The 24,882-nt window shown below is 39.5% G+C and overlaps 1 protein-coding gene across 1 annotated transcript; it reads left to right on the plus strand.

The window, feature by feature from the left end:
* Nucleotides 1-1,717: 1,717 nt before the first annotated feature.
* LOC125315059 (probable LRR receptor-like serine/threonine-protein kinase At3g47570) lies at nt 1,718-23,481 on the plus strand. The gene is made up of 4 exons (XM_048278971.1): nt 1,718-2,306; nt 2,487-2,710; nt 22,476-22,953; nt 23,111-23,481. Exons 1-4 carry the CDS (start codon nt 1,718-1,720, stop codon nt 23,479-23,481), a joined length of 1,662 nt encoding a protein of 553 aa, XP_048134928.1.
* Nucleotides 23,482-24,882: the final 1,401 nt, after the last annotated feature.

A 24,882-nucleotide genomic window follows, 5' to 3' on the forward strand; every position in this document is an offset into this window, starting at 1 on the left:
CTTGCAAGGAAGAGTGGGAGCATCAATATAGAACATGCAACTTCCTTAACGCTGATAAACGAAGCTGAGTTCCAGAGTTCTTAGTTTCAGAAACTAAATCCGATGTTGTCCTCTCGGATCGTGTAGAGGACGGCAAGAAAACCAGTCAGTGTTCCATTAACGATCTTGCCTGTATTCCTACGTATGGTGTGGGGGGAGAAAAGATAGATCAACGTGCAATAGAAAGACTAAGACTAAGAATGTTTAATTTCCAGAACCACGGCTTTTCTCGATGATCATCACAACACCAGGTGGCAGATGTCTGTATTTGTAACCGATTGATTAGAAACGTAATTGAAAGAGTCTTCCTCCAACTACTGCCGAAGAAAAATATAGCCTCGAATTGTCCTTCTTCTCCATTTTTTTCTCCATCTCTTCAAGCTCCGCTACTTTAATGGCGGCCAAAAAGAAGTCTAGCAAAGGGAATAAAAAAAATGTAACCAAACAGAAAAGAGAAGATCTCTCTAATCATTCATACGAAAATTGGTGTAGGTGCGGGTTCAATGGTGAACTTCAGTGTGGTGATTTTCATCCCTAATTGGATTAAAAGGAAAAAAGAATGTCATGTCAAGACATGTTTGAATGTTAAGTCGATCAAAAACAGTGGTAGGACTCTTTGTTTAATCATGAATCGCAAGGCGGCTAGGACGAAATTTTTGCCGATCAGACTGCGGAACTAAGCTCCTTCGAAGTGTTTTTCTCATTTTTGACTTGACATTTCTAGAAACACAAGGGAGTAGTGGTGGACTGGCCACTCGCTCATGCCAAATGAATGCACGAAAATGAATTTTTGATACCAAAAACAAGAGTCCTTTTCTTTTTTCCCCAGAATCCCCACCCTCTATAAATCTCTTGTCAAGGAGGTGGCTACACCATACCTGAATCACCCATCATATCTCTCACCCTTCTTAGACCTCCCTGCACATCCCTTCGGTCCACCTCTGCTTCGAGTCATGCAACTCGTGGGCTTTACTTTTGCAAAGTTACTATTCCCTCGCTTCATTTTTGCCATTGCCATTGCCATTTCATTGTGGCTTGTACGAGTCTCCACGGCATCAAATGAGACCAACAAATCCGCATTGCTTGCATTCAAGGCTGGCATAACTGAGGACCCTCTCGGGATGCTTGGCTCTTGGAACAATACGGTCAACCTCTGCCAGTGGTACGGTGTCACCTGTAGTCGATGGCACCATGACAGAGTCACCGTGTTGGATCTGAATTCGTAGATGCTCTCTGGGTCTATATCACCTCACATCGGGAATCTCAGTTTCTTAAGGTATTTGTTGCTCCAAAATAACAGCTTTCACCATGAAATCCCTCCCCAAATCGGGCGGTTGCACCGGTTACGTTTCTTATATCTAGCTAACAATTCTCTCACGGGCAAAATCCCCAAGAACACATCGGGTTGGCTTAACCTCCTTCGCCTCAGATTGACTAGAAACCAACTGAGTGGAGAAGTTCCTCCAGAGATGGGTTCATTGGTGAAGCTCCAGTTTCTTTATTTAGGAGCAAACAATCTAACAGGAAGTATCCCTTCTTCCATTGGGAACTTATCATCATTGGAGGGCCTTTCTCTTTCCGAGAATTATTTGGGCGGGAGTCTTCCTCAGGCTCTAGACCAACTGACCAAACTAACATCACTTGCTTTGGCAATCTTGTGAACTTGGAAACCTTGTCGATGGGCAACACCAATCTTTCAGGTGCTATCCCGTCTACTGTGGGAAATCTTCAAAATCTAGCATATCTGAGACTCTCGAATAACAATCTATCGGGGGAAATTTCATCCTCTTTCCAAAAGAACAAGAAATTGATTGCACTGTTTCTTGATAGGAATCACTTCCACGGCCACATTCGTTCACATCTGGATCAGTGTCAAAATCTCATGCAGCTCGATCTTTCTAACAACAACCTCAATGGTTCCATATTTCCAGCAGTTAAAACCCTCCTCATTCTGAATTTGTCGTACAACCGTTTGAGTGGGGCCCTTCCAGCAGAAGTAGGACAAATGGACCATATAAATACTTTGGACATTTCAGGCAATATGTTTAGTGGTGAAATTCCAAGCACTCTAGGCGATTGTAATGGACTGCTAATATTAGTAATGAAGGATAACTACTTCCAGGGATCCATTCCTCTATCATTTAGCTCATTAAGAAGTATTGAGATATTGGATCTTTCCAATAATAATCTGTCAGGTGAGATTCCGAAGTTTTGGGAGGCATTTGACTTCTTGGAAATTCTGAATTTATCCTATAACAATTTTGAAGGTATGTTACCAACCGAAGGAGTCTTCAAGAATACAAGTGCCACCTTTATTGTCGGAAACAACAAGATTTGTGGAGGAATCTCGAAATTTTCGTTCCCCAAATGTATCCGTAGACATTCCAAGAGCAAAGGAGTTGTTCGTAAATTGAAACTCTTGCTCTCTACTATCTTCGGGCTTCTAGGGGTGGTTATTGTTCTGGTTTTTGTGTTTGTCTGTTGGTTGAAGAAGAAGAAAGCACAAAAGCAAACTTCAAGTTCCATAGGTAATACTTGGCAAAACTTATCTTATCGAACCCTCCGCAGAGCAACTGATGGTTTTTCTTCCACTAATTTGATCGGTGTTGGAAGCTTTGGATCTGTTTACAAGGGAATACTCCAAGAGAATGGGACTAATGTTGCTGTGAAGGTGCTTAATTTAACCAGTCATGGTGCTCTAAAGAGCTTCAAAGCCGAGTGTGAGACTCTAAAGCATATCAAACACCGAAATCTTTTGAAGGTACTAACAGTATCCTCAGGTACTGATTATGACGGAAATGACTTTAAGGCTTTGGTCTATGAGTTCATGGTCAATGGTAGCCTTGAAGAGTGGTTGCACCCATCTCCAATACCAATAGATGTATACGGGCCTTCAAAAAATTTGAGTCCCATCCAATGGATAAAGATTTCCATCGACATTGCTTTCGCATTGGATTACCGTCATAACCAATGCCATAGCACCATAGTTCATTGTGATCTAAAGCCAAGCAATGTCCTTTTAGATACTGAGATGGTTGGGCATGTCGGCGACTTTGGATTAGCAAAAATCGTCCTTGAATCCACGTCTTACACGAACATAAATGCAAGCTCAGCTGGTTTTAGAGGAACAATTGGTTATGCTACTCCAGGTATGTCTCCTTGTGTCCCTCAAATCAAATGAAGAATTTGTTCATCACAGAATTGTTGATCGCATCCAAAATAATGAGATTGTGCACATATTATTTTCTCATAGCTCAACCATATGTGGTTCTTGACATGCGCAGAATATGGAATGGGTAGTGAGGTTTCTATTGAAGGTGATATCTATAGTTATGGCATCCTCTTGCTAGAGTTGTTCACAGGAATCAATCCCACGGCCGAGTTATTCAAAGAGAATTTGAACCTACATATTTTTGTTGAGGAAGCTTTGCCTGAACGAGTCCTAGAGATTACCGATCCTATTTTAGTTCGAGAATTGGAGGGTGATGAAGGCCAAAGCAGAAAGAGCACAATTCAGGATTGTTTGCTAACGGTGTACAGAATCGGGATTGCCTGCTCAGTTGGAACCCCAAGAGAGCGAATGAGCATCACAGATGTAGCAGCTCAACTACGTTCGACTAGGGATAGGCTTTGCACAGCTGGCTTACGGGGATAGGAGAAATACTAAAGCAGTACGTTTTCTAGTACCTCTTACAAATGCCAAACTGAACCACTCATGCATGAACAAGCGCGTGACTGCTCGAATTTTTGTTGTTTTGAATCTAGATAAACTCAATTGTCTGGTAATGTGAAGATGAAGCCGTGGTGGTAACAGAGTCATCATGCAGAACCAAAGGGGGACAGATGCTTTTCTAATGTATCGTGAGGTTGGTGAATTGCGCTCTGACATAGACTATACATAGTTTAGATCGTCAAGAACAAAGGTGTGTTTCAATGTTCCTTTTGAAATGAAAGTTGGCGTGCGAGAAGAGAACCCTTGTATTTGGAATGTTGCTGTTTTCTATCAGCCCTGTTGTATATTTGGACAATTGAAAAGAAAAGCATACATGCAAGCCTGTATATGTCTCATAAGGCTATGCAGGCAAGTTCAGTTATCGCTTTTATGCTAGTTATATAGTTCGATCTACAAATATGAGTAAACATCATGCTTGCACATCCCACACCATGTCGACGTCTATCGAAAAGGATGACTACATGAGTTTTCTTGGATAGAGTCCTACATTACCTAAATGCTCCATTTGGGAGAGCAGATTACTTTATTCCATCATCTCGCCAAGCGGTAAGTAATGACTTCCAGAAACAAACAGAAATGTAGTTTTGAGTGAAACAGCTATCACGCAGCCACATAACTTGCAAGTAAAGATAGTAGTCACCGTGAATGTTGACACTGTCATTTTCATGAGGCGAGCATACCTTCATAATCAAGTTCGAGAAATGGAGGAAATGAGCTTTCTCTCTTTACTCAGGAATTTTTAAGACACATCAGTCCAATGCACGGACCAAAGAACTGAAAAATTGACTCGTCGGCGTTAGCCAAGAAGATATAGGAAAATGGCCTTCAAATCCATATAGCCATCGGCCATGATCTTGGTTGGAAATATCAGCCAAGGTGGCCATGAAGCATTCCGCCCTTTCTGTTGGGTCTGATTTGCAATTACAAGAGAGAGAGAGAGAGGAGGTAAAACAAGTGACAACGTAACAGGATAAGATACTCGCCACCCATAGGAATCCACCTAAGGGATTAGAGTAAAATGATAGAATACTCGCCACTATTAAGAATCCACCTAAGGGATAAGAGTAAAATAAGAACAACTTCTTATTCTCAAGCCAAAAGGCAAATAGTTTATCAAATAATCAAGTCTGTCTTTACATTCATCCTAGTATGCTTACATAGGCGAGCATGGAAGAACCCTTTTAAACATAGGTGACTCTTCATAGGAAAGAGACTAAACATTTAAGGACATAGGAACTAGAAAAAGTAATAAAGTCCTAGAAACTAGAAAATGACATTAAATACTTAGAGACTCGAACTTGGACTCTTTGAGAACTTGAACGGTAATTACTAGACCTTGAAAATAAGAAAGATAAGATGGTTGAAGGTCTTCATTCTTTGAATATTCCCAAGTCGCCGCATTAATGACCTTAAATGAATGTGAACATTCCCAAGCACGAAGTGACCGATTACTGATAGACGCTTGACGAGGATTGTCGGTTACGAAGAAGTCGGTAGCTCCATTTGTTGGCATCTTGGTTGCTAGTTTTCACGCCGATAGCTTCATAGTGAGCTCGAACCCATCAAGACAAGTTAAGACCAGAACTCGCTTTAGCATGAATAGACATTGATGTTGCTTGACTAGCCGATGAAACCATGTGGGAACTTTGGATTTTTCCTTAGAATTAGTTGCTCCCGCATCTTTAGTTGGATTAATCGACTAGGACTGAGTTGAGCTTGCGAGCCAATAGATAGAGTCCGATGCTCCTGCATCAAAGAGCCATGGAGGATTTTCCAGATTATGTTGTCCTTTTCCATAGCTTCCAAAAAGAAAAAAGAAAAGAAATTATGTTTCTGGTGACTGGAGATTTAAAGAATAAACAGTAAAATAGATAATTCACTGTGGTCAGGTGACGTGGCACTTTCAGGTTTTAAGTTAATACATGGACAAAATAATCGCGTCGTGCGTACTTTGTATGGGAGAACAGGAATAAAGCACTCGACAAGCGGGAATTAGGGTGGTGCCGCCTCGAAAAACTTGGGAAAATAGTAAAACTTTTCCTCGACAGCGGACGAGCAACCCTTCCACTCGTGCAAGAGGAGTTCTAGTTCACATCGTTGGACGGAGTAGTTTTGTCAGCTCAACTGCTGCTCGGGCCAATCTTTCGATTAGATTGATGTCGTCTTGTGAAGTGACTGCACTTCAACTCAATCCTGGACTCAAGGCGCAGGACAGTCAGCGTGTCGCCGACTCTCCACTTGCGACTAGCAGCAATGCTAGCTCTGAAGTGAGTGTGAACAACAACGGCCGATATTACCAGTAGGTGGGATGGTCATTCGCCTACGTGTGGAAATTGGAATCATCCATTGTTTCGAATCGGAAACCAAAGGATCGATGAATTTATGTTGGCGAATTAAGCTAAACTCTCCTCATTTCCATGAACACGAGTTATGGTGAACAAGCTTTAGAAAGTGGTATCCTTGTTGGTAGATTGGTCCTCAAAACGTTTCTCATTCTCATCCTCATGTAACTTCCATTGCTTTGAGCACGTTTTGATATCTACGTACCAAATTGGCTAATCCTAAACATTCATAGAACGGTGATGGAAAATTTTACTGTCTAATTTCGTGGGTGAACATCACTCTTAATTCCTTTAGTATAGCTAGAGATGCGTGAGCATTATTCACAGTTCATTAGAACATAAAAAGAATGTCATGTCGCATCATGTGACGTTTTAGATAAATTTTAATAATCAACCAAAAAGATAATATTTGTGCAAAACATGGAATATTCCTTCCATAATAATTTTTTTATTTGTTGTGTGGGATGTCAATTCTGCCGTTCAGATAAAGCAAAGAGGAATGACACATCTTTCTCGTTTTTCAGTTTTCCCAAATGCACTACATATGTTGCAGATTAACCATAAAGGTAATCAAAAAATGACTTTTGAGACCAAAACAAAGAGGCTCTCTCCAAAATCCTAGAAAAGGGAACTGTTGATAATAGAAATTGCATATGTTGATTAGGAAGGCTGGCTGTTGATTTGTTCATCCATTCGCTTAAAGCCTTAAACTTAGAAATTCAATACTTAGCAGAATTAAATCTTTCCTGATGGTCCTGTATAGTATAAAAATTGACATAAATGGTTCGATTCGATAAAGCCAACAAAAAAAATGGTCGTGGTTGGAATTTCTTCAAAAGTACTTACAAAATTAATAATGGCTAATGACTAATTTGTATACATCGTCAAACATCTTGAAGTATTATCTCTGGGAATTGAAATCGTACAAATTTAAGATTTGATTAAATTATTCGCATTTCTCTTTCAATCTCATTTGTAAGCTCTTATAGGCTTCTCAATTTGGGTCGCAAGGAAAGAAGAGTGGGCTTGATTTTCTTTAGTCATCACATGTTTTTGAAAAGACAATTAATTATATAACAGCCTTTGGGTGACTATTATACTAGCAGTCTATTTAGGGCCACGAACAATTTATTAAAAATTATTGTGGGTTGACTTTTTTTAAGAATTTGCAACTCACAATATACTGTTATTCTCATAGTGACTCAAAAACTATTATGCTAGCAAAATCCTTTTGAAAATCCCTGGACACGTCTTTATTTATAAGTTTTCCCTCTTTTTATGCAATACATCCGCGTAATGCACAGGGCCATCGACTCTCTAAACGAAATGAAGTCTAGCTAAGGGAATAAAAAAAAAAAAAAAAGCAGTCAATAAATTGGTTCAAGGGATGGGTTCAGTGGTGGCTAATATGGTGTTGAAGAAATGTTTGAAAAGACCAAAAATGTAATTATTGTGCACTTTAGTGTAGTGGCGGACTCAAGTCTATCCGACACTTGTCTGTCTACTTTATGTAAAAATGTTCATTTGCTTGGCGTGGAAAATCAATTTCAGCCGATGTCTGAGTGCTTACCACCCAACTTGTCCACTCACTGCCAAGGGGATACAGATATATGACTTTTAAGACCAAAACAAGAGCCTCTCTCCAAAATCCTCACCGTCTATAAATCTCTTGTCGATGAGGTGGCTAAACCACACCCGAATCACGCATCACATCTCTCATTCCTTGTTAATCTCCCGGCACATCACTTTAATCCACTTCTGCTTTGAGTTATGCAACTCGCGGGCTTTTATCTTTGCAAAGTCATAATTAATTTCGTGGCTTCATTTTTGCAATTGCTATTGCATTGTGCTTTGCACGAGTCTCTTCGACATCAAATGAAACTGACAAATCCGCACTGCTTGCATTCAAGACTGGGATAATTGAGGACCCTCTCACAAAATTGTTGATGGATCTTCTTACAAATGGACCTCATAATAAGATTGTGCACCTGTTGTTTTCTCATTTGACACAAATGCGCATACTATTTTCTCATAACTCATTTGAGGTTCTTGATAAGTGCAGAATATGGATTGGGACATGGGGTTTCTGTTAATGGCGATATCTATAGTTATGGCATCTTCTTGCTAGAGATGTACACAGGACTCGGTCCCACAGCTGAGGTATTCAAAGAAAATTCGAGCCTCCATAATTTTGTTAAGGAAGCTTTGCCTGGATGAGTCCTAGAGATTAGCGATCCGATTCTAGTTCAAGAAGTAAAGAGCAATGCATGCCAAAGCAAAAAGAGCACAGTCCAGGATTGTCTGCCAATAGTCTACTGAATCGAGATCGCCTGCTCAGTCGGAGTCCCTGGAGAGCGGATGAGCATAACAAATGTTGCAGCTCAACTACATTCGATTAGGGACAGACTTTACGCAGTTGGTTTATGAGGATACATGATTTACTAAAGCAGTAAGTTCTCTAGTACCTCCCCCAAATTATGCCAAACTGAACCACTTATGCGTAGACAAGCACGTGACTACACGCATTTTTTTTTTTTTTCCAATCTAGATAAACTCAATTTTCTGGGAATGCGAAGATGGAGCCATGGAAGTAGCAGGGTCATCCTGAGGTTGGCGATTCGAGTTCTGATGTAGATTATGAATAGTTTAGACCGTGAAGAACAAAGGTCTGTTTCAATGTTCCTTCCGAAACGAAAGTTGCCGTGTAAGAAGAGAAGAAAGTATTAGGATGATGCCGTCAATCTGGACAACTGTTCTGTATCTTTGGACAATTATAAGAAACGGCAATCATGCATGTACCCTTTTGTTCTTTTATGCTAGCTAAATAGTTCGATCTACTCACCACATTGTGCCTAGCAAACAAAATCAACCAAACGGAAGTCTAGCCAAGGGAATGAACAATATCAACCAAACAGAAAAACAACACACCAATTTCCTGTTCGCGTGTTAAAACCTCAATTCGAGGATTCGGAATCCGCACAAAAAGCATATAATAGAAAAGAATGTCGTGGTGGTTTTCATCTATCATATCCGTAAAATATATAAAGAATTCGATGCCGTGTTGTGTGGTGTTGAAGACATGTCTGAATATTAAGTCGACAAAAAAGATACTTGTTGTGTACTTTAGAGCAGCGGTATGACTCTTTCTATAAGTTGGATAATGTATATGCAAAATTTTCTGGAACATCCCATGAATCAAAGGCCAGAGGAGGAATTTTTCTCGATCAAACTTCAGAAACTAAGTTAAGTTTGTAATTGTATCAATTCAGTCGTAAATCTTTTTTTTTTTTTTTTGCCAATTCAGTCCTAAACCTTTTGCACATTTAGTCCTTCTGGCCAATTTTGACCGAAAATCGGTGATGTGGCGCTACCGACGCCGACGTGAATTTTTTAATTATATTTAAATGTTATTCATCTATATTTTTTATTTTATTTTATTGTTCATTTCTTTTTTTTTTCTTCTCTTCTTCTTCCTTCTCCAACCGGTGGCCGGACATCGCGGCCGACGATTGGCCAGAGGTGAGGGTCGGCGAGGTCGACCTCGCCGACCCTGGCAAGGTTTACCCTTGCTGTCGCTGGGCAGCACCTGGGTTTACTCTGGGTTCGTCATCATTCATGCAACCTCCCTCGAAACTTTCCTTCAATCGTGTAGCCCAATCTCTCTCCCTCTCGTCATAGACCAATCGACACGAAAATGGCGGCCAATCCAGATCTAGAATCGACTCCTTTGCAACTTCGATACTTTCCAAATCGCCATCCCTCAAGGTCTAAGTCAGAGTTGCCGAAGCCGGAGTGACCGTCGAAGCCGAAGAATGCAAAGCCCAATCATGGCTGGACACCTCGCCAGCTCGTCCAGAGGCGACAAGGCTTCAGCCCTCGCCTATGACCAGTCATCAGCCATTGTCAAGCTTCAGCTAGAGAAAGAAGAAGAAGAAGGGAAGGAAAAAAAAAAGAAAGGAAAAATAAAAAAGGAACAATAAAAAAATTAAAAATTATTAAAAATCTTCACGTTAGCGCCGGCCGCACCACGTCAGTGATTTCCAGCTGAAATTGGTCGGATGGACTAAATTGGAAGAAATGTAAAAAGTTCAGAACACAATTGAAAAAAAAAATGTTTAGGATCTTAGTTAAAAGGTACCATGCCATTTTCTTGCAAGGAAGAGTGGGAGCATCACTATAGACCAATCGATTCGGCCATACTAGTAATAATACAACCTTGTCTGATCGAAGAAAAATGTCAAGGTTTCACATAGACCTTCATCAATCTGTTTATGACTGCTTGAGAAATCTGGCTAAGACTATTCGATACCGTCTCGAAACCATATGCGACTTTCTTAATGATAACAAACGAAGCTGAGTTCCAGAGTTCTTTCAATGTTAGACTGAATCAAATCTGACACTGTGATCTCGTAATTTCTAGGTCGAGTGTTCGTGTAGAGCACGGCAAGAGAACTTAGTAACTGTTCTATTAATGATCTTTTCCTATGTCCCCCTACGTATGGTTTGGGGTAGAAAGATAGACCATCATGCAATAGAAAGACTAAGGATGTATAATTTGCTGAACCACGATCTTTCGATCATGACACGCACTTCGAGGATATGGAAAATTGGTTCTAGTAGGGGTTCAATGGTGAAGTGATTTCCATCCCTAACATGATCAAATAAAAATGAAAACAATAAGAATATTATGCCGTGCTGAAGATATGTTTGAATATTAAGTCAGTCAAAAAGATAATTGCTGTGTACTTTAGCTTAATGATGGTATTGAGAAAAATATAAATGATTTTGAAGGAAACAAAACTCGGTCTATTGAAAAGACTTTGATTTATACATTGAGGATTTGTTATTAATATACCCCTATGCTTTTTATGCTTAATGAGCCTAACGCTCTTATTTTGATAGATGCAGGATTTATGGCGGAAGCAGTCTCATACGAGGTTTTAGGGGAGATATATTTTTTAATCTTCAGATTAATCCTCACTGTTTACTTCAATCTTATTCCTTTTATTGAACAGGATAAATTTCCCTCACTAACGGTCGATTTTCCGGTTATGATTGCGTTTCTAAGTTTAATTGATTGACCATCAATCATAAAGATATTAATGTGACTTTCCACAAGAGGAGTCTTGATTGATTGGCAATCACCCCTTAGACAATTTCCTTTGTTAGAAGCTTGATATAAGAATTCTAGGATTTGATTGTATGGGCGAATAAATCCTCTCAAACTTCTGATCGTTCTCTCCTCAATGACCCATGATCTTTATTCATCAATCAACCAACGGCTAGTTTTTGGAGATTGATCCTCGGAGTGGTTCTATTCAGTAGAAAGCTCGGAAGACGAGGAGTATAAAGAGCATCAAGTTCGAAGACCAGCGAGATAGATTAAGAGTTCATCATCCTTGTTTCAAGAAAGCTTTACTTGCTCAAAATTGTCAACTTGAGTGTTTATTTGAGATCTTGTGAGAGGTGTAAATAGAGTCAAGTGTGTAGAGTCAGACAGCCTTGATAGAGGCAGCACTCGTTTCTGCGGAAGTGCTTGTGGCAATCACAACCTCCTGTAATTTTTTAATTGATTACTTAGTGGAATCCAGCCAGTAGACTGTTAGTGTGGGAGAGTTGACATAGGCTTACCAAAAGCCGAACCAATATAATCTCTTGTGCATTGTCTTCTATTCTTTACTTGCCTCATTTAATTGTTTAATAGAAGCATTGCATAGTTCTGCTGATTACTTTTGCTCCTATCAAACTTGATTATTTTATTTCTGCTTTTTTTTTTTTGAGTTTGATTATAAACACCTATTCACTCCCTCTAGGTGTTAGGTCTAGCCAAAACAACAGCTAGAACTCTTTGGTTAAGTTGGATTATCTAGATGCAAAATTTTTCGAAAGATGTCGGGAATCGAAGGCTTGTAGGAGGAGGAAATTTTTTCCTATCAGATTACGGAACTAAGCTCCTTGATAATTGAACATGATCTGCGAGGCTTATGTGGAATAAAAATTTATGGCTCTGTATGATTAAAGAAAACTTGTCAGTTTTTTTGTTTTCAATTTCCAAAATCGATGGGTTAGTTAATGATGTAGTCCACACTTAACTACTCAAATAATAGGATTGGGAGAGTTACTTATACACACGGAAACTCCATAACAAAAATGAGCAGAAATTTCAATTTCATGCTAGCTTGGGAAAATGGTCATGACATTGTCGACACAAATCGAAATGACCTGATTCCAAAGCCAAAAGTGCGAAGACTCTGTGATCTATAACTTTTCTGGTTTTTTTTTTTTTTCAGGTGAGCACTTGAGGAACGTTGATACTGTGAAGGAAGTGGATGAACGTGAATAGACAGAATGAGAAAAAAGACAAGAAATTTAGTGGTTGCTCTTCTAGGCGTCCAAGGAAGTTGAAATGACATTAGTTCTTTTAGATTAATGGTTGCAACTCTTTAAGAATGCAGACTTTTAAAAAGCTCCGACTCTTCAATGACAGAGTAAAATTCTTCTAAGTTTTCAAGGGGTTTGAACTCTTCGAGGTTCAAGGGAATTGCACTAAAAAAAATTTAATTAATCAAATTTGGTGTTTTTTCTATAGAAACTTGATGGCCTTTTAAAACAAAACAAAAGAAAAGCGAAAGACTAAAGTCAAATCTAGAAACTAGAAGTTATTAAAGTACATTGAAACCAGAAGCTCTTAGAAATTAGGAGTTATTAAAAGTACAATATTTTCAATGCCTGTGGTTGTCCCAAAATGTCTTGTTGTAAACCTCCAAGGCATGGGAAATGACAAAAGACTTTATGACAAAGTCAAAGATGAGACTCTTGCTGGTGAGGGACTTGCCAAGGAGGGCTTATCGATGTTAGGCTTATTGACCTTGAATGCAGGCTGATCTTCTTAGCTAAGCGAACTGGTCTTTGAATAAAGGCTGCATTAGTTAAAAAATTTCAGTAGTTGTTTTCATTGAATCCACTGGAAAATGTTCTCTTATTTTTAACCTAAGTTTCTAAAAACTTTCGAAACAACTTATTCACCGTGGTATTTTCATATCTTATCATTAAAATACGAAAAGATTATCATGTCTGAAGATATATTTGATTATTTAATCGACCTAAAAGATAGTTATTGTGTACTTTAACTTTAGAGTAGTGGTAGCACTCTTTCTTTCTTTCTTTAAGTTGGATTTTGTCTAGATGCAAGAATTTCCTTAAAGATGCCATGAAACGGAGGTTGGTAGGAGGAAGTCGCTGCAGATCAGACTGCAGTAACTAAGCTCCTTGAAAACTGAATGTGGTCTACTAGGCTTAGATGGAATCAAAGTATTGGGACCTGTTTGGTTAAAGAAAAGTGGTCGATTTTTTTCGTCGCGACTCCCAAGAAATTATTTTCAAACGAAGCATGGGTCCTTCAAGTCAATCTGCCACTAATCTGTTAATTTATGCAAAAGATGGCATGCTCCTACCATAATTATTTTCATTTGCTTGTGAAGGGAACCAATCCCGATTAACATACACAGCAGATTACACGAAATTAACAAGCCCTAGAATCAATCTTGAATCATCGATCGGAGAAATGCATCACGTAACGAACGCACCTCGGGTTTTCACAGATTAAATGTACACGATGCAGCCTCGAGAGAGTCCTTCGTCCGTTTGACGATCAAGAGAGATTTATCGATATTTTCTTCTTCTCTTGTTCATTGAGCGTTTGAAGCGACTCACCCCAACAGAACGAAGAAACGTGATTCTTATTCACGTTCAAAATATGAGTAACCGCCTTTAGAAGTTATCTAATGTTAGAAGGGGTGTGGTAGCCTACATGGGCGGACCATGGTACTTACCGTACACCCCATAAAATCCAACATCTTGGTATGGAAAATTGATGTCATTAGATTTTCTATTTGTTGGAGTGGAAAGTTAATTCTGCCGTAGAGAGAACGCTAAGAGGAATGATACATCTTTCTTGTTTTTCTACCCATGCTGCTGATTAGTCATCGAAGATAATCAATCAATCAATCTGAGTGCTTAGCACCCAACTTGTCTATTGACTTATACCAAAAGGAGTCTTCAAGAATTTATCCTATAACAATTTTGACGGCATGTTACCAACTGAAGGAGCCTTCAAGAATACAAGTGCCACTTTTATTACTGGAAACAATAAGATCTGTGGAGGAATCCCGGAATTTCGGCTCCCTAAATGCATCACTACACACTCCAAGAGCAAAGGAGTTGCTTGCAAATTGAAACTCGCGCTCTCTATTATTGGTGGGCTTCTAGGGATGCTTTTTGTTGTGGTTTTTGTGTATGTCTGTTGGTTAAAGAAAAAGAAGAAAACTAAAGAACCAACATCATGTTCCATAGCTCATACCAAGCAAATTTATATTATGGAACTCTCCGTAAAACAACCAATGATTTTTCTTCAACTAATTTAATCGTTGTTAGCAGTTTTGGATCTGTTTACAAGGGAATACTCTAAGAGAATGGGACTAATGTTGCTGTGAAGGTGCTTAATCTTCAAAGCCGAGTGCGAGGCTCTAAAGCGCATCAAACAACGAAATATTTTGAAGGTACTAATAGTATGCTCAAGTACTGATTATGACGGAAATGACTTTAAAGTTTTGGTCTATGAGTTCATTGTGAATGGTACGTAGCCTCGAAGAGTGGTTGCACCCATCTGCAATACCAGTTGATGCAGATGGGCCTTCAAAAAATTTGAGTCTCATCCGAAGGATAAACATTTCCATCAACATTGCTTTCGCATTGGATTATCTTCATAACCAATGCCAGAGCACCATAGTCCATTGTGATCTAAAGCCAAGCAATGTCCTTTTAGATGCTGAGATGGTTGGACATGTCAGCGACTTTGGATTGGCGAAGATTGTCCTTGAGTCCCCATCTTACACGAGCACAAATATAAGCTCAGCAGGCTTAAGAGGAACAACTGCTTATGCTGCTCCATGTTTGTCTCCTTGTGTCCTCAAAAGAACTTGTTCATCACAAAATTCTTAATGGCAATTTTTCACAAAACTCTTAACTTCTCAATGACATTTAGCACATATTATTTTTCTCATATGTCAACCGTGCATGGTTATTGATATGTGCAGAATATGAAATGGGTAGTGGGGTTTCTATTGAAGGTGATGTCTACAGTTATGGCATCCTCTTGCTGGAAATGTTCACAGGAATCAGGCCCACAGCCAAGATATTCAAAGAAAATTTGAACCTACATATTTTTGTTGAGGAAGCTTTGTCTGAACAAGTCCTAGAGATTACTGATCCCATTCTAGTTTGCGAAGTGGAGAGCTATGCAGGCCAAAGCAGAAAGAGCACAATCCAAGATTGTATGCTAATGGTCTGCGGAATTGGGATTGCTTGCTCAGTTGGAGTCCTAGGAGAGCGAAAGAGCATCACTGATGTAGCAGCTCAACTACGTTCGATTAGGGACAAGCTTCACGCAGCTGGGGTTACGAGGATAAGTGATATACATAAGCAGTAAGTTATCTAGTACCTCCTTCAAATGCCAAACTGAACCACTTATGCATAGCTGGCTTGTGACTAAACGGTTTTTTTTTTTGCCCCCAATCTTGATTAACTTGTTGTTCTGGTAATGTGAAGATGGAGCCGCGAAGGTAACAGAGTCATCATGCAGAACCAAAGTGGGATTGGAAAAACGGTGAAGTGACCCAATGAACGATGGCATACGGGAACCTTCAGTTGACTCAACGTCAACGACAAAGTCTTTCTTCCTCTTTGGAAGGTGGAGAGAGGTGGCAGGAGGTCTTCATGTCATATGCAAACGTGGGACAGATGCTTCTCTAACAGTTTAGACTATGAACAGTTCAGATTCTGAAGAACAGACGTGTGTTTTCAGTGCTCCTTCTGAAATGAAAGTTTGGCGTGTAAGAAGAGAAGATTAGGAATGATGCTGTCATCTTACAGCTGCTGTGCATTGTTTTTGGAAAATTGAAAAGAAAGCCTTTTGTTCTCTTTTGCTAGTTAAATAGTTAGATCCATTAATACGGGCAGAATTAATTATCAACAAGATGCACCGGCAGTTGTAGATTTCCTATGGAAAACTAAAAGGAATTGACACAATTCAATGCACGATTTTCTGACATGCGTATGCAACTATTAATTGTTGATACAATCTGTATTAGCATTTTTTTTTCCTTCCCCACGCAATCCCGCCTATCCGAGATTGATTATCAGGATCTTATTTAACAGATGCCATGTCATTTTCTTGCAAGGAAGAGTGGGAGCATCGCTATTAGGGCATTGACTGCGTACTACGCACGACTCGGAAGTCTAGAGTTGAGACGATGCACGTCGAATCGGATGACTTTGATGCAAAATTATGTGGTGTAGAAGATATGTTGGACTATCGAGTCGACCAAAAATTAGTTGTTGTGCACATTTAGAGTAGTGGTATGACTCTTTCTTCAAGTAGAATCATCTAGATGCAAAATTTTCTTAAAGATGTCATGAATCTAGGGCCAGCAAGCTACTAGGAACTTATCGGTCCGATCAACTGTTAGTGAAGTGATGAATGAAATGACCATATTACAATCCTCAATCTGAATAGTAGATCACTCATTCTCTTCAAAATTTGTAAGTGGTGTCCTTCATTAGTTAATAAATAATTGCCAATACAATAATTTTACCACTATAAATGTTGAATGGATCATTGATGTCTTCTTCTTCTTCTTCTTCTTCTTTTTTGGTTTAACCAGTACCAACGTTTATTTGACAATAACATATTAACCGAATAGCTGATTTACCTGCTTAGCATAGATTATGAGTAGTCATTCACTTCTACAAATGGGCCTATTTTCTCGCTAGTAGATTACAAATTGCTTACATAGTGTAGCTTAATATTTGTAACTTACGAACAAAATAGCAATTTTACCATCATAAATTCCTAGGCATAAACACACTTGTAAATTGTTAGTAACATGCTAATTTGTTAGTAACAAGCTAAATAAATAATTGATTTACCAGGCATAAACACACTTGTAAATTGTTGAGAAAAACTCCTAATTGATTTTGAAGTTGACAAAACAACCCGTATTCTCTAATATCTGAGTTAATGCAATGAAATACTTGTTTTGCAAATTGTCCTAATGAATATTCGAATGTTAAAGAATGGTTACACAGAATGAATGTGGTAGGAAAAGCTCGGACGATGTCTAAAAGTCTCAGACGCTGTGTAAAGAGCTCAGATGTTGAGTGGGGAGCTCGGACGTTGTTACATAGCTCGAGGTCTAAGGGAGTATTTCATGGGCAAAGACCAGAATATTATGAAATATCTTTGAGATGATTTGATTAAGATTATATATCATCACAACGGTTAGCAAATCAAGCTGGATTCATTCTTGGGGATTATCAATCATGAAGATCAATCAAGCACATAGGTTAAGGGAGACGAGAGTGACTTACCTTATAAAGAACTCTATCTATGGAAACCCAATATCATAATTGTATGTGAGATTCGATCTAACGTGAGATTCTTTCTTTGGTTAACTTCAACAGCTACGAAATTCTTTGTATATAATCTCGTCCAAATGGGAAGTTTGGAGAGTGATTCTCGGAAGATCTTACAATGGGCAGTTGAAGATGGAGAAGTATAAAATGAGACCCCAAGGCTAAAGATGGTAAACATGAGAGAGCAGAAACTTAAATTTCAAGATCAAGAGAGATACACATCCTTCATATATTCTTGATCCAAACACTATAATATTCAGAGAGTGCATTCAAGTGTGTGAGTGTTAGATGAGAAGTCTATCGACTCAAGAGTTGTCAATGAGTTGTAACCTCTGAGATATTCACTAGTAGAATCCAGCTGATTGGTTACCAATGACCATAAGTTTGAACAAAGCCGAACCACTATAAACTCTCTGTGCAAATTCTCTATCCCTTAAAGTCTTTCTTATTATCTTGTGATAGTTGAATTATGCACGCTGTTGAATTTGAGGACACCTCGGATCTTGTTAATGATCATTATATGAACTAAGCTCTGAGCTTATCTGTTTAAATTCTACATTGATTTCTATAGTTCTTTGAAATCATCTATTCACCTCCCTCTAGGTGATAACGCTAGCTCCAACATAAATTATGAACAATTGTTCATTTGACAAGTGGACACATATTTGCATTACTCGATTACGTGATGGTAGTAGGTCGCCGACGCCGTTCATAATTTACATGTAAGTACTTGAACAACTGATTACCAGTTGTACGAATTTACCAGCAAGATTCATTTCTTACTAAGAAAGTTACATATTGTCTATATCGCGGAACATCGTACCTGTTCTTTCTAAACAGAAACATCAAACAAGAACAAAATGCTTTATTAGGTCATGCCAACTAAAGAGGAGATCAATCATGAAAAATAACGCGGAACAGATACGATATTTGGTATGAGTAGCATTCTTGCTGTGGATCAAAAGTCTGATAATCTGCGGTCTTTGTTCAATAACAAGTTTAAAGAAGTATGACAAATGAAATTGATTTACGAAGTTGGTGTACTCGTTTGTACGAGGGATTTCTGTCATTGTTTGAATATGGCGCACTTGTTTAAAATACTACTGTATCTAGCACCACTAATCCATGTACAAGGACAAACTAGTTGTTGTTCCTGGTATGGTACCGACGTAGTCCTAAGGAAAACGGAGCATGAAGAAGAAGAGGGGGCTGGAAAAGTCAGTAGACCCGAGGCCATTCAATGAATGTGGGGATACAACACGTGAAGACTCAAAATCAACGATCAGGTCTTTGCCCAGATGCAGACGATCGGCACTGTCAACTTCAGCAGCACGGCTTTCACAATAAATCTCCTTGACTCTACGAACAACAGCCGTGAAAGTGGCCTTGACATCTGGGAAGCTTCTTGTGGGAATAATCAAAACCGGGACTTGTAGTGGGGGATACGGGAGCTTTCGGTCATGACACGGCACTTCGAGGATAGAGAAGGATGTTGCGGTGATTTTCACCTCTCTAATTATTCAAAGGAAAATTGGTTCAAGTGGGGGTTCAATGGTGAAGTGATTTTCATCCCTAACATGATTTTACAAAAAATAAAAAAATGTTGTGCCGTGCTGAAGATATTTTTGAATATTAAGACAGATCAAAAAGATAATTGTTGTGTACTTTAGATTAATGATAGGACTCTTTGCTTAAATTGGATTTTCCAGATAAGATCGCCAAACTAAGCTCCTTGATAATTGGACATGGTCTACGAGCCTTACGCGGAAAATCCACTGGAAAGTGTTCTCTCATTCTTAACCTGACTTTTTAAAAACTTTGGAAACAACTTATTCGCCAAAAGACACGAGATTTTCATATCATATCATTAAAGTACAAAAAGAATGTCATGTCTGAAGATAGTTGCCGGTGTACTTTTACTTTAGAGTAGTGGTAGCACTCTTTCTTTCTTTCTTTTAGGTCGGATCATCTAGATGCAAAATTTTCTTAAACATGTCATGAATCGGAGGTTGGTGAGAGGAAATTTCTGAAGCATCAGACTGCATTAACTAAGCTCCTTGAAAACTGAATGTGGTCTACTAGGCTTAGGTGGAATCAAAGTATTGGGACCCCGTTTGGTTAAAGAAAAGTGGTCGATTTTTCGTTGCCTATTTCCCAAAGTCGATGTGTTTGGTAAGACTTCCAAGAACTATTTCCAAACGGAGCACGGGGATACTTCAAGTCAATCTGCCACTAATCTGTTAATCTATACAAACGATGGCATAATCTGAAAATCTGCACGGCTATTTAAATAGATCTCTTCTCCAATACCTCCAGAGAAGCTGAACATTGTCACTCGTGCAAGTTCTTAATTCCTTGCCTAATTGATGGGCAACTCGAGGAGGACAGCCTCTTGAAAGAATGAAAAGTTCAAATTTCATTAATTTCTAATGTATTGGTGTGAGAGGTTAATTCTGCCGTAGCGAGAACGCTAGGTGGAGTGTCACATCTTTCTTGTCTTCTAGTGATTTCAGTGCATTAACTACTTTTCTGACCAAAACAAAGAGGCTCTCTCCAAAATCCTGACCCTCTATAAATCTCTTGCCAATGAGGTGTCTAAACCACGTTCGTGTTACGCATCCCATCTCTCATCCGTTCTTAATCTCCCTGCTCATCAGTTCGGTCCGCTTCTGCTTTGAGTCATGCAACTCGTGTGCTTTAGTTTTCCAAAATTTCCATATCACCGCTTCATTTTTGCGATTGCGATTGCATTGTGCTTTGTTCCGGTCTTCACGACATCAAATGAAACCGACATTTCCGCATTGCTTGCATTCAAGGCTGGGATAACTGAGGACCCTCTCAAGGTGCTTAGCTCCTGGAACAATACATTGAATCTCTGCCGATGGCACGGTGTTACATGTGGTCGCCGACACGAAAATAGAGTCACCATGTTGGACTTGAGTGCCCAGGAGCTCAAAGGGTCTATCTCCCCTCACATCGGAAATCTCAGCTTCTTAAGGGAATTGTGGCTCCAAAATAACAGCTTTCACCACGAAATCCCCCCCCAAATCGGGCGGTTGCACCGGTTACGTATGATAGGGTTGTTCAACAGTTCACTCATGGGTGAAATCCCCAAGAACATCTCAGGTTGCCTTAAGCTCCTCGGCATGGACTTGTCTAGTAACCAACTGAGTGGTGAAGTTCCTCCGGAGATGGGTTCATTGGTAAAGCTTCGGATTCTTTATCTAGAAAAAAACAATCTAACCGGAAGTGTCCCTTCTTCCATAGGGAACTTATCATCGTTGGAGGAGCTTGATGTTTCTTCTAATTACTTGGGCGGGAGTCTTCCCTGGGCTCTTGGCCAGCTGACTAGATTAACAGCCCTTGATTTGTTCAACAACTCGTTGTCTGGTACGGTTCCTCTTTCCCTCTACAATTTGTCGTCATTGATGGTATTTGATGCGGGATATAACCAAATGCATGGAAGTCTTCCCACTACAATCGGCTTTGGTCTCCCCAACTTAGCATTTTTCAGCATCCAGACGAACCAATTTGTTGGATCAATCCCTTTGTCGATACCTAATAATGCCTCAAATCTACAGTTACTTCAACTTGGAGACAACAAGCTCTCCGGGAGCGTACCTTCCTTTGAAGGTTTGCATGACCTTCAATTTTTGCAAATTAGCATTAACCATCTTGGAAGTGGGGGATCTGGTGACTTGAACTTCCTTTGCTCATTAACCAATATCACTACCTTAACCTACTTAGGTATCGCAGCTAATAGACTCCGTGGGCTACTGCCTCAATGTATTGGTAATTTCTCCATTACTATCAAAACATTGCTATTAGCCAGTAATCCTATTACGGGTGAGATTCCTAGAGCAATCAGCAATCTTGTGAACTTGGAAGTCTTGTGGATGGCCAATAGCATTCTTTCAGGTTCTATCCCGTCTGATGTGGGAAATCTTCGTAATCTAACATATTTGGGTCTCTCCAATAACCTTCTGTCTGGGGTAATTCCATCTTCTTTTCAGCAGAACAAGAAATTGATGGAATTATATCTTGACGGGAATAACTTTCACGGGCACATTCCTTCACATCTAGATAAGTGCCAGAGTCTGACGGAGCTCGATCTGTCTAACAACAATCTCAATGGTTCCGTCTTCCCAGCAGTTAAAACTCTCCTTCATTTAAACTTGTCTCACAACCATTTGACTGGGACCCTTCCGGCGGAAGTAGGACAGATTAACCACTTAGATACTTTGGACATTTCTGACAACATGTTCAATGGTGAAATTCCAAGCACTCTAGGTGGTTGTAATGCATTGGCAGTATTAGTACTGAGGGATAACCAATTTCAAGGATCCATTCCTCAATCAATTAGCTCATTAAGAAGCATTGAGGAATTGGATCTTTCCTGTAATAGACTGTCGGGGGAGATTCCAAAGTTCTTAGAAGCGTTTCACTTCCTAGAAACTCTAAATTTGTCCTATAACAATTTTGAAGGCACGTTACCAACTGAAGGAGTCTTCAAGAATGTGAGTGCCACTTTTATTGCTGGAAACAACAAGATATGTGGAGGAATCCCGGAATTTCGACTTCCTAAATGCGTTCCTAGACACTCCAAGAGCAGAGGAGTAGTTTGTAAATGGAAACTCTTGCTCTCTATTATTTTTGGGCTTCTAGGAGTGGTCCTTGTTCCGGTTTTTTTGTATGGACGTTGGTTGAAGAAAAAGAAAGCAAAAGAACCAACTTCAAGTTCCATGGCTGACAGTTGGCAAAACTTATCTTATGGAACTCTCCTTAGAGCAACTGATGGGTTCTCTTCAAATAATTTGATCGGTGTTGGCAGTTTTGGATCTGTTTACAGGGGAGTACTCCAGGAGAATGGAGCTAATGTTGCTGTGAAGGTGCTTAATTTAACATGTCATGGTGCTCTGAAGAGCTTCAAAGCCGAGTGTGAGACTCTAAAGTGTATCAGACACCGAAGTCTTTTAAAGGTACTAACAGTATGCTCAAGTACTGATTATGACGGGAACGACTTTAAGGCTTTGGTCTATGAGTTCATGGTCAATGGTAGCCTCAAAGAGTGGTTGCACCCAAATCCAATTCCAGCTGATGCAGTTGGGCCTCCAAAACATTTGAGTCTCATCCAAAGGATGAAAATTTCCATTGACATTACTTTTGCATTGGATTATCTTCATAACCAATGCCACAGCACCATAGTTCATTGTGATCTAAAGCCAAGCAATGTCCTTTTAGATGCTGAGATGGTTGGACATGTCGGTGACTTTGGATTGGCAAAGTTCGTCCTTGAATCCACATCTTACACAAACACAAATACAAGCTCAGCTGGCTTGAGAGGAACAATTGGTTATGTTGCTCCAGGTATGCCCCCTTTTGTCCCTATCCCTCTCAAATGAAGAATTTGTTCATCACAAAATTGTTCATGCATCTTCTCATAAAACTTTGAACTTCATCATGAGATTGTGCACATACCATTTTTCTCATAACTTGATCATTTTGACGTTCTTGGTAAATGCAGAATATGGAATGGGAAGTGCGGTTTCGATTGAAGGTGATGTCTATAGTTATGGCATCCTTTTACTAGAGATGTTCACAGGAATCAGTCCCACGGCCGAGATATTCAAAGAAAGTTTGAACCTTCATAATTTTGTTGATGAAGCTTTGCCTGAACAAGTCCTAGAGATTACCGATCCCATTTTAGTTCAAGAAGTAGAGAGCGTCGCAAGCCAAAGTGGGAAGAGCACAATCCAGAATTGCCTGCTAATGGTCTACAGAATTGGGATCGCCTGCTCAGTTGGAGTCCCCGGAGAGCGAATGAACATCACAAATGTAGCAACCCAACTATGTTCGATTAGGGATAGGCTTCACACAACTGGTTTACCAAGATAGGTGATACACTAAAGCAGTAAGTTTTTTAGTATTTCCTACAAATGCCAAACCGAACCACTTATGCAGAGACAAGCACGTGACAAAACTTTTTTTTTTTTTTTTTTTTCATCTCTAGATAAACTTAATTGTCTGCTAATGTGAAGATGGAACCATGGAAGTAACAAAATCATCATGCAGAACCAAATTGGGGTTGGAAACTGGTGAAGTCGTCCGATGGACTGTGGCATATGGGAACCTTTCGTTGACTCAAAGTCCATGGCAATGTCTTCGTCCTCTTCGGGAGATAGGGAGAGGTGGCAGGATGTCTTCATCTCTTATTCAAACGTGGGACAGATGCTTCTCTAATGTGTTGTGAGGTCGGTGAATCGAGTGCTGACATAGACTATGAATAGTTTAGACCGTGAAGAACAAAGGTGTGTTTCAATGTTCTTCTGAAACGAAAGTTAGCGTGTAAGAAGAGAAGGAAGTACTAGGAATTATGCTGTCATGTATATAGCTGTACCGTGTGTTCAGACTATCCAAAGGAAAAGGCATACATGCAAGCCAATATATGTCTCTTGAAGCTATCGGAGCAATTATATTTATCCTTTTCCTCTTTATTGCTAGTTGGATAGTTCAATCCATTAATACGAGTAGACATTAAGCTTGTGCATCCCGCACAATGTCAATATCTATAGCAAAAGACTAGTACATGAGTTTTTCTGGATATTTGCAAGTACAATGCGAACTCGAGTCCTACATTACCTAAATGCTCCCACTTGGGAGAGCAAATTAGGTCATTCGTTCATCTCATCGAGCGGGAATTATTTTCAGTTGCAAAAATCTAGTTTTGTGGGAAACATATATCGCCCACACAAATAACTTGAAAGGAAATATAATAGATACAATTGACGTCATCGCCCCTATCAGTTTTATGAGGAAGACCAAAACATCATAATCAAGTTCACCAAATGCAATACATGAACAAATTTTCATTTCAGTCCACCGCATGGACCAAAAAATAGAAAAGTCGACTGATCAGATACTACTCCTCATCTACCTCAAAAAAGAATTGCAGAGAGGCCATTAGCTATGCATATTGCGGGATTCAAAAAGAATTGTAGCAAGCTCAGACGATGTAAGCTCAGAGATCTGAAGTTCCAAGTTGCTGTCTTTTGAAAATTTATCTGGTGAGATTCCAAGGTGCTTGAAAGCATTTGATTTGGACCTTACAAATTCATGGTTTAACAATTGGAAGGCGCTCTACCAACTGAGGGAGTCTTTAAGAATGCAAATGCTGCATTTGTCAGTGGAAACAGGAGGCTATGTGGAGGAATCCCTTAATTTCATCACCCTAAGTGCATCTCTATAAAGTAGAGCGTGGGGTAGTTCGTATACTGATATCTTCCATCTCTGTAGCTT

The sequence above is a fragment of the Rhodamnia argentea genome, chromosome 5 (assembly GCF_020921035.1).
Source record: "Rhodamnia argentea isolate NSW1041297 chromosome 5, ASM2092103v1, whole genome shotgun sequence".
In the NCBI taxonomy this organism is placed as follows: Eukaryota; Viridiplantae; Streptophyta; class Magnoliopsida; order Myrtales; family Myrtaceae; genus Rhodamnia; species Rhodamnia argentea.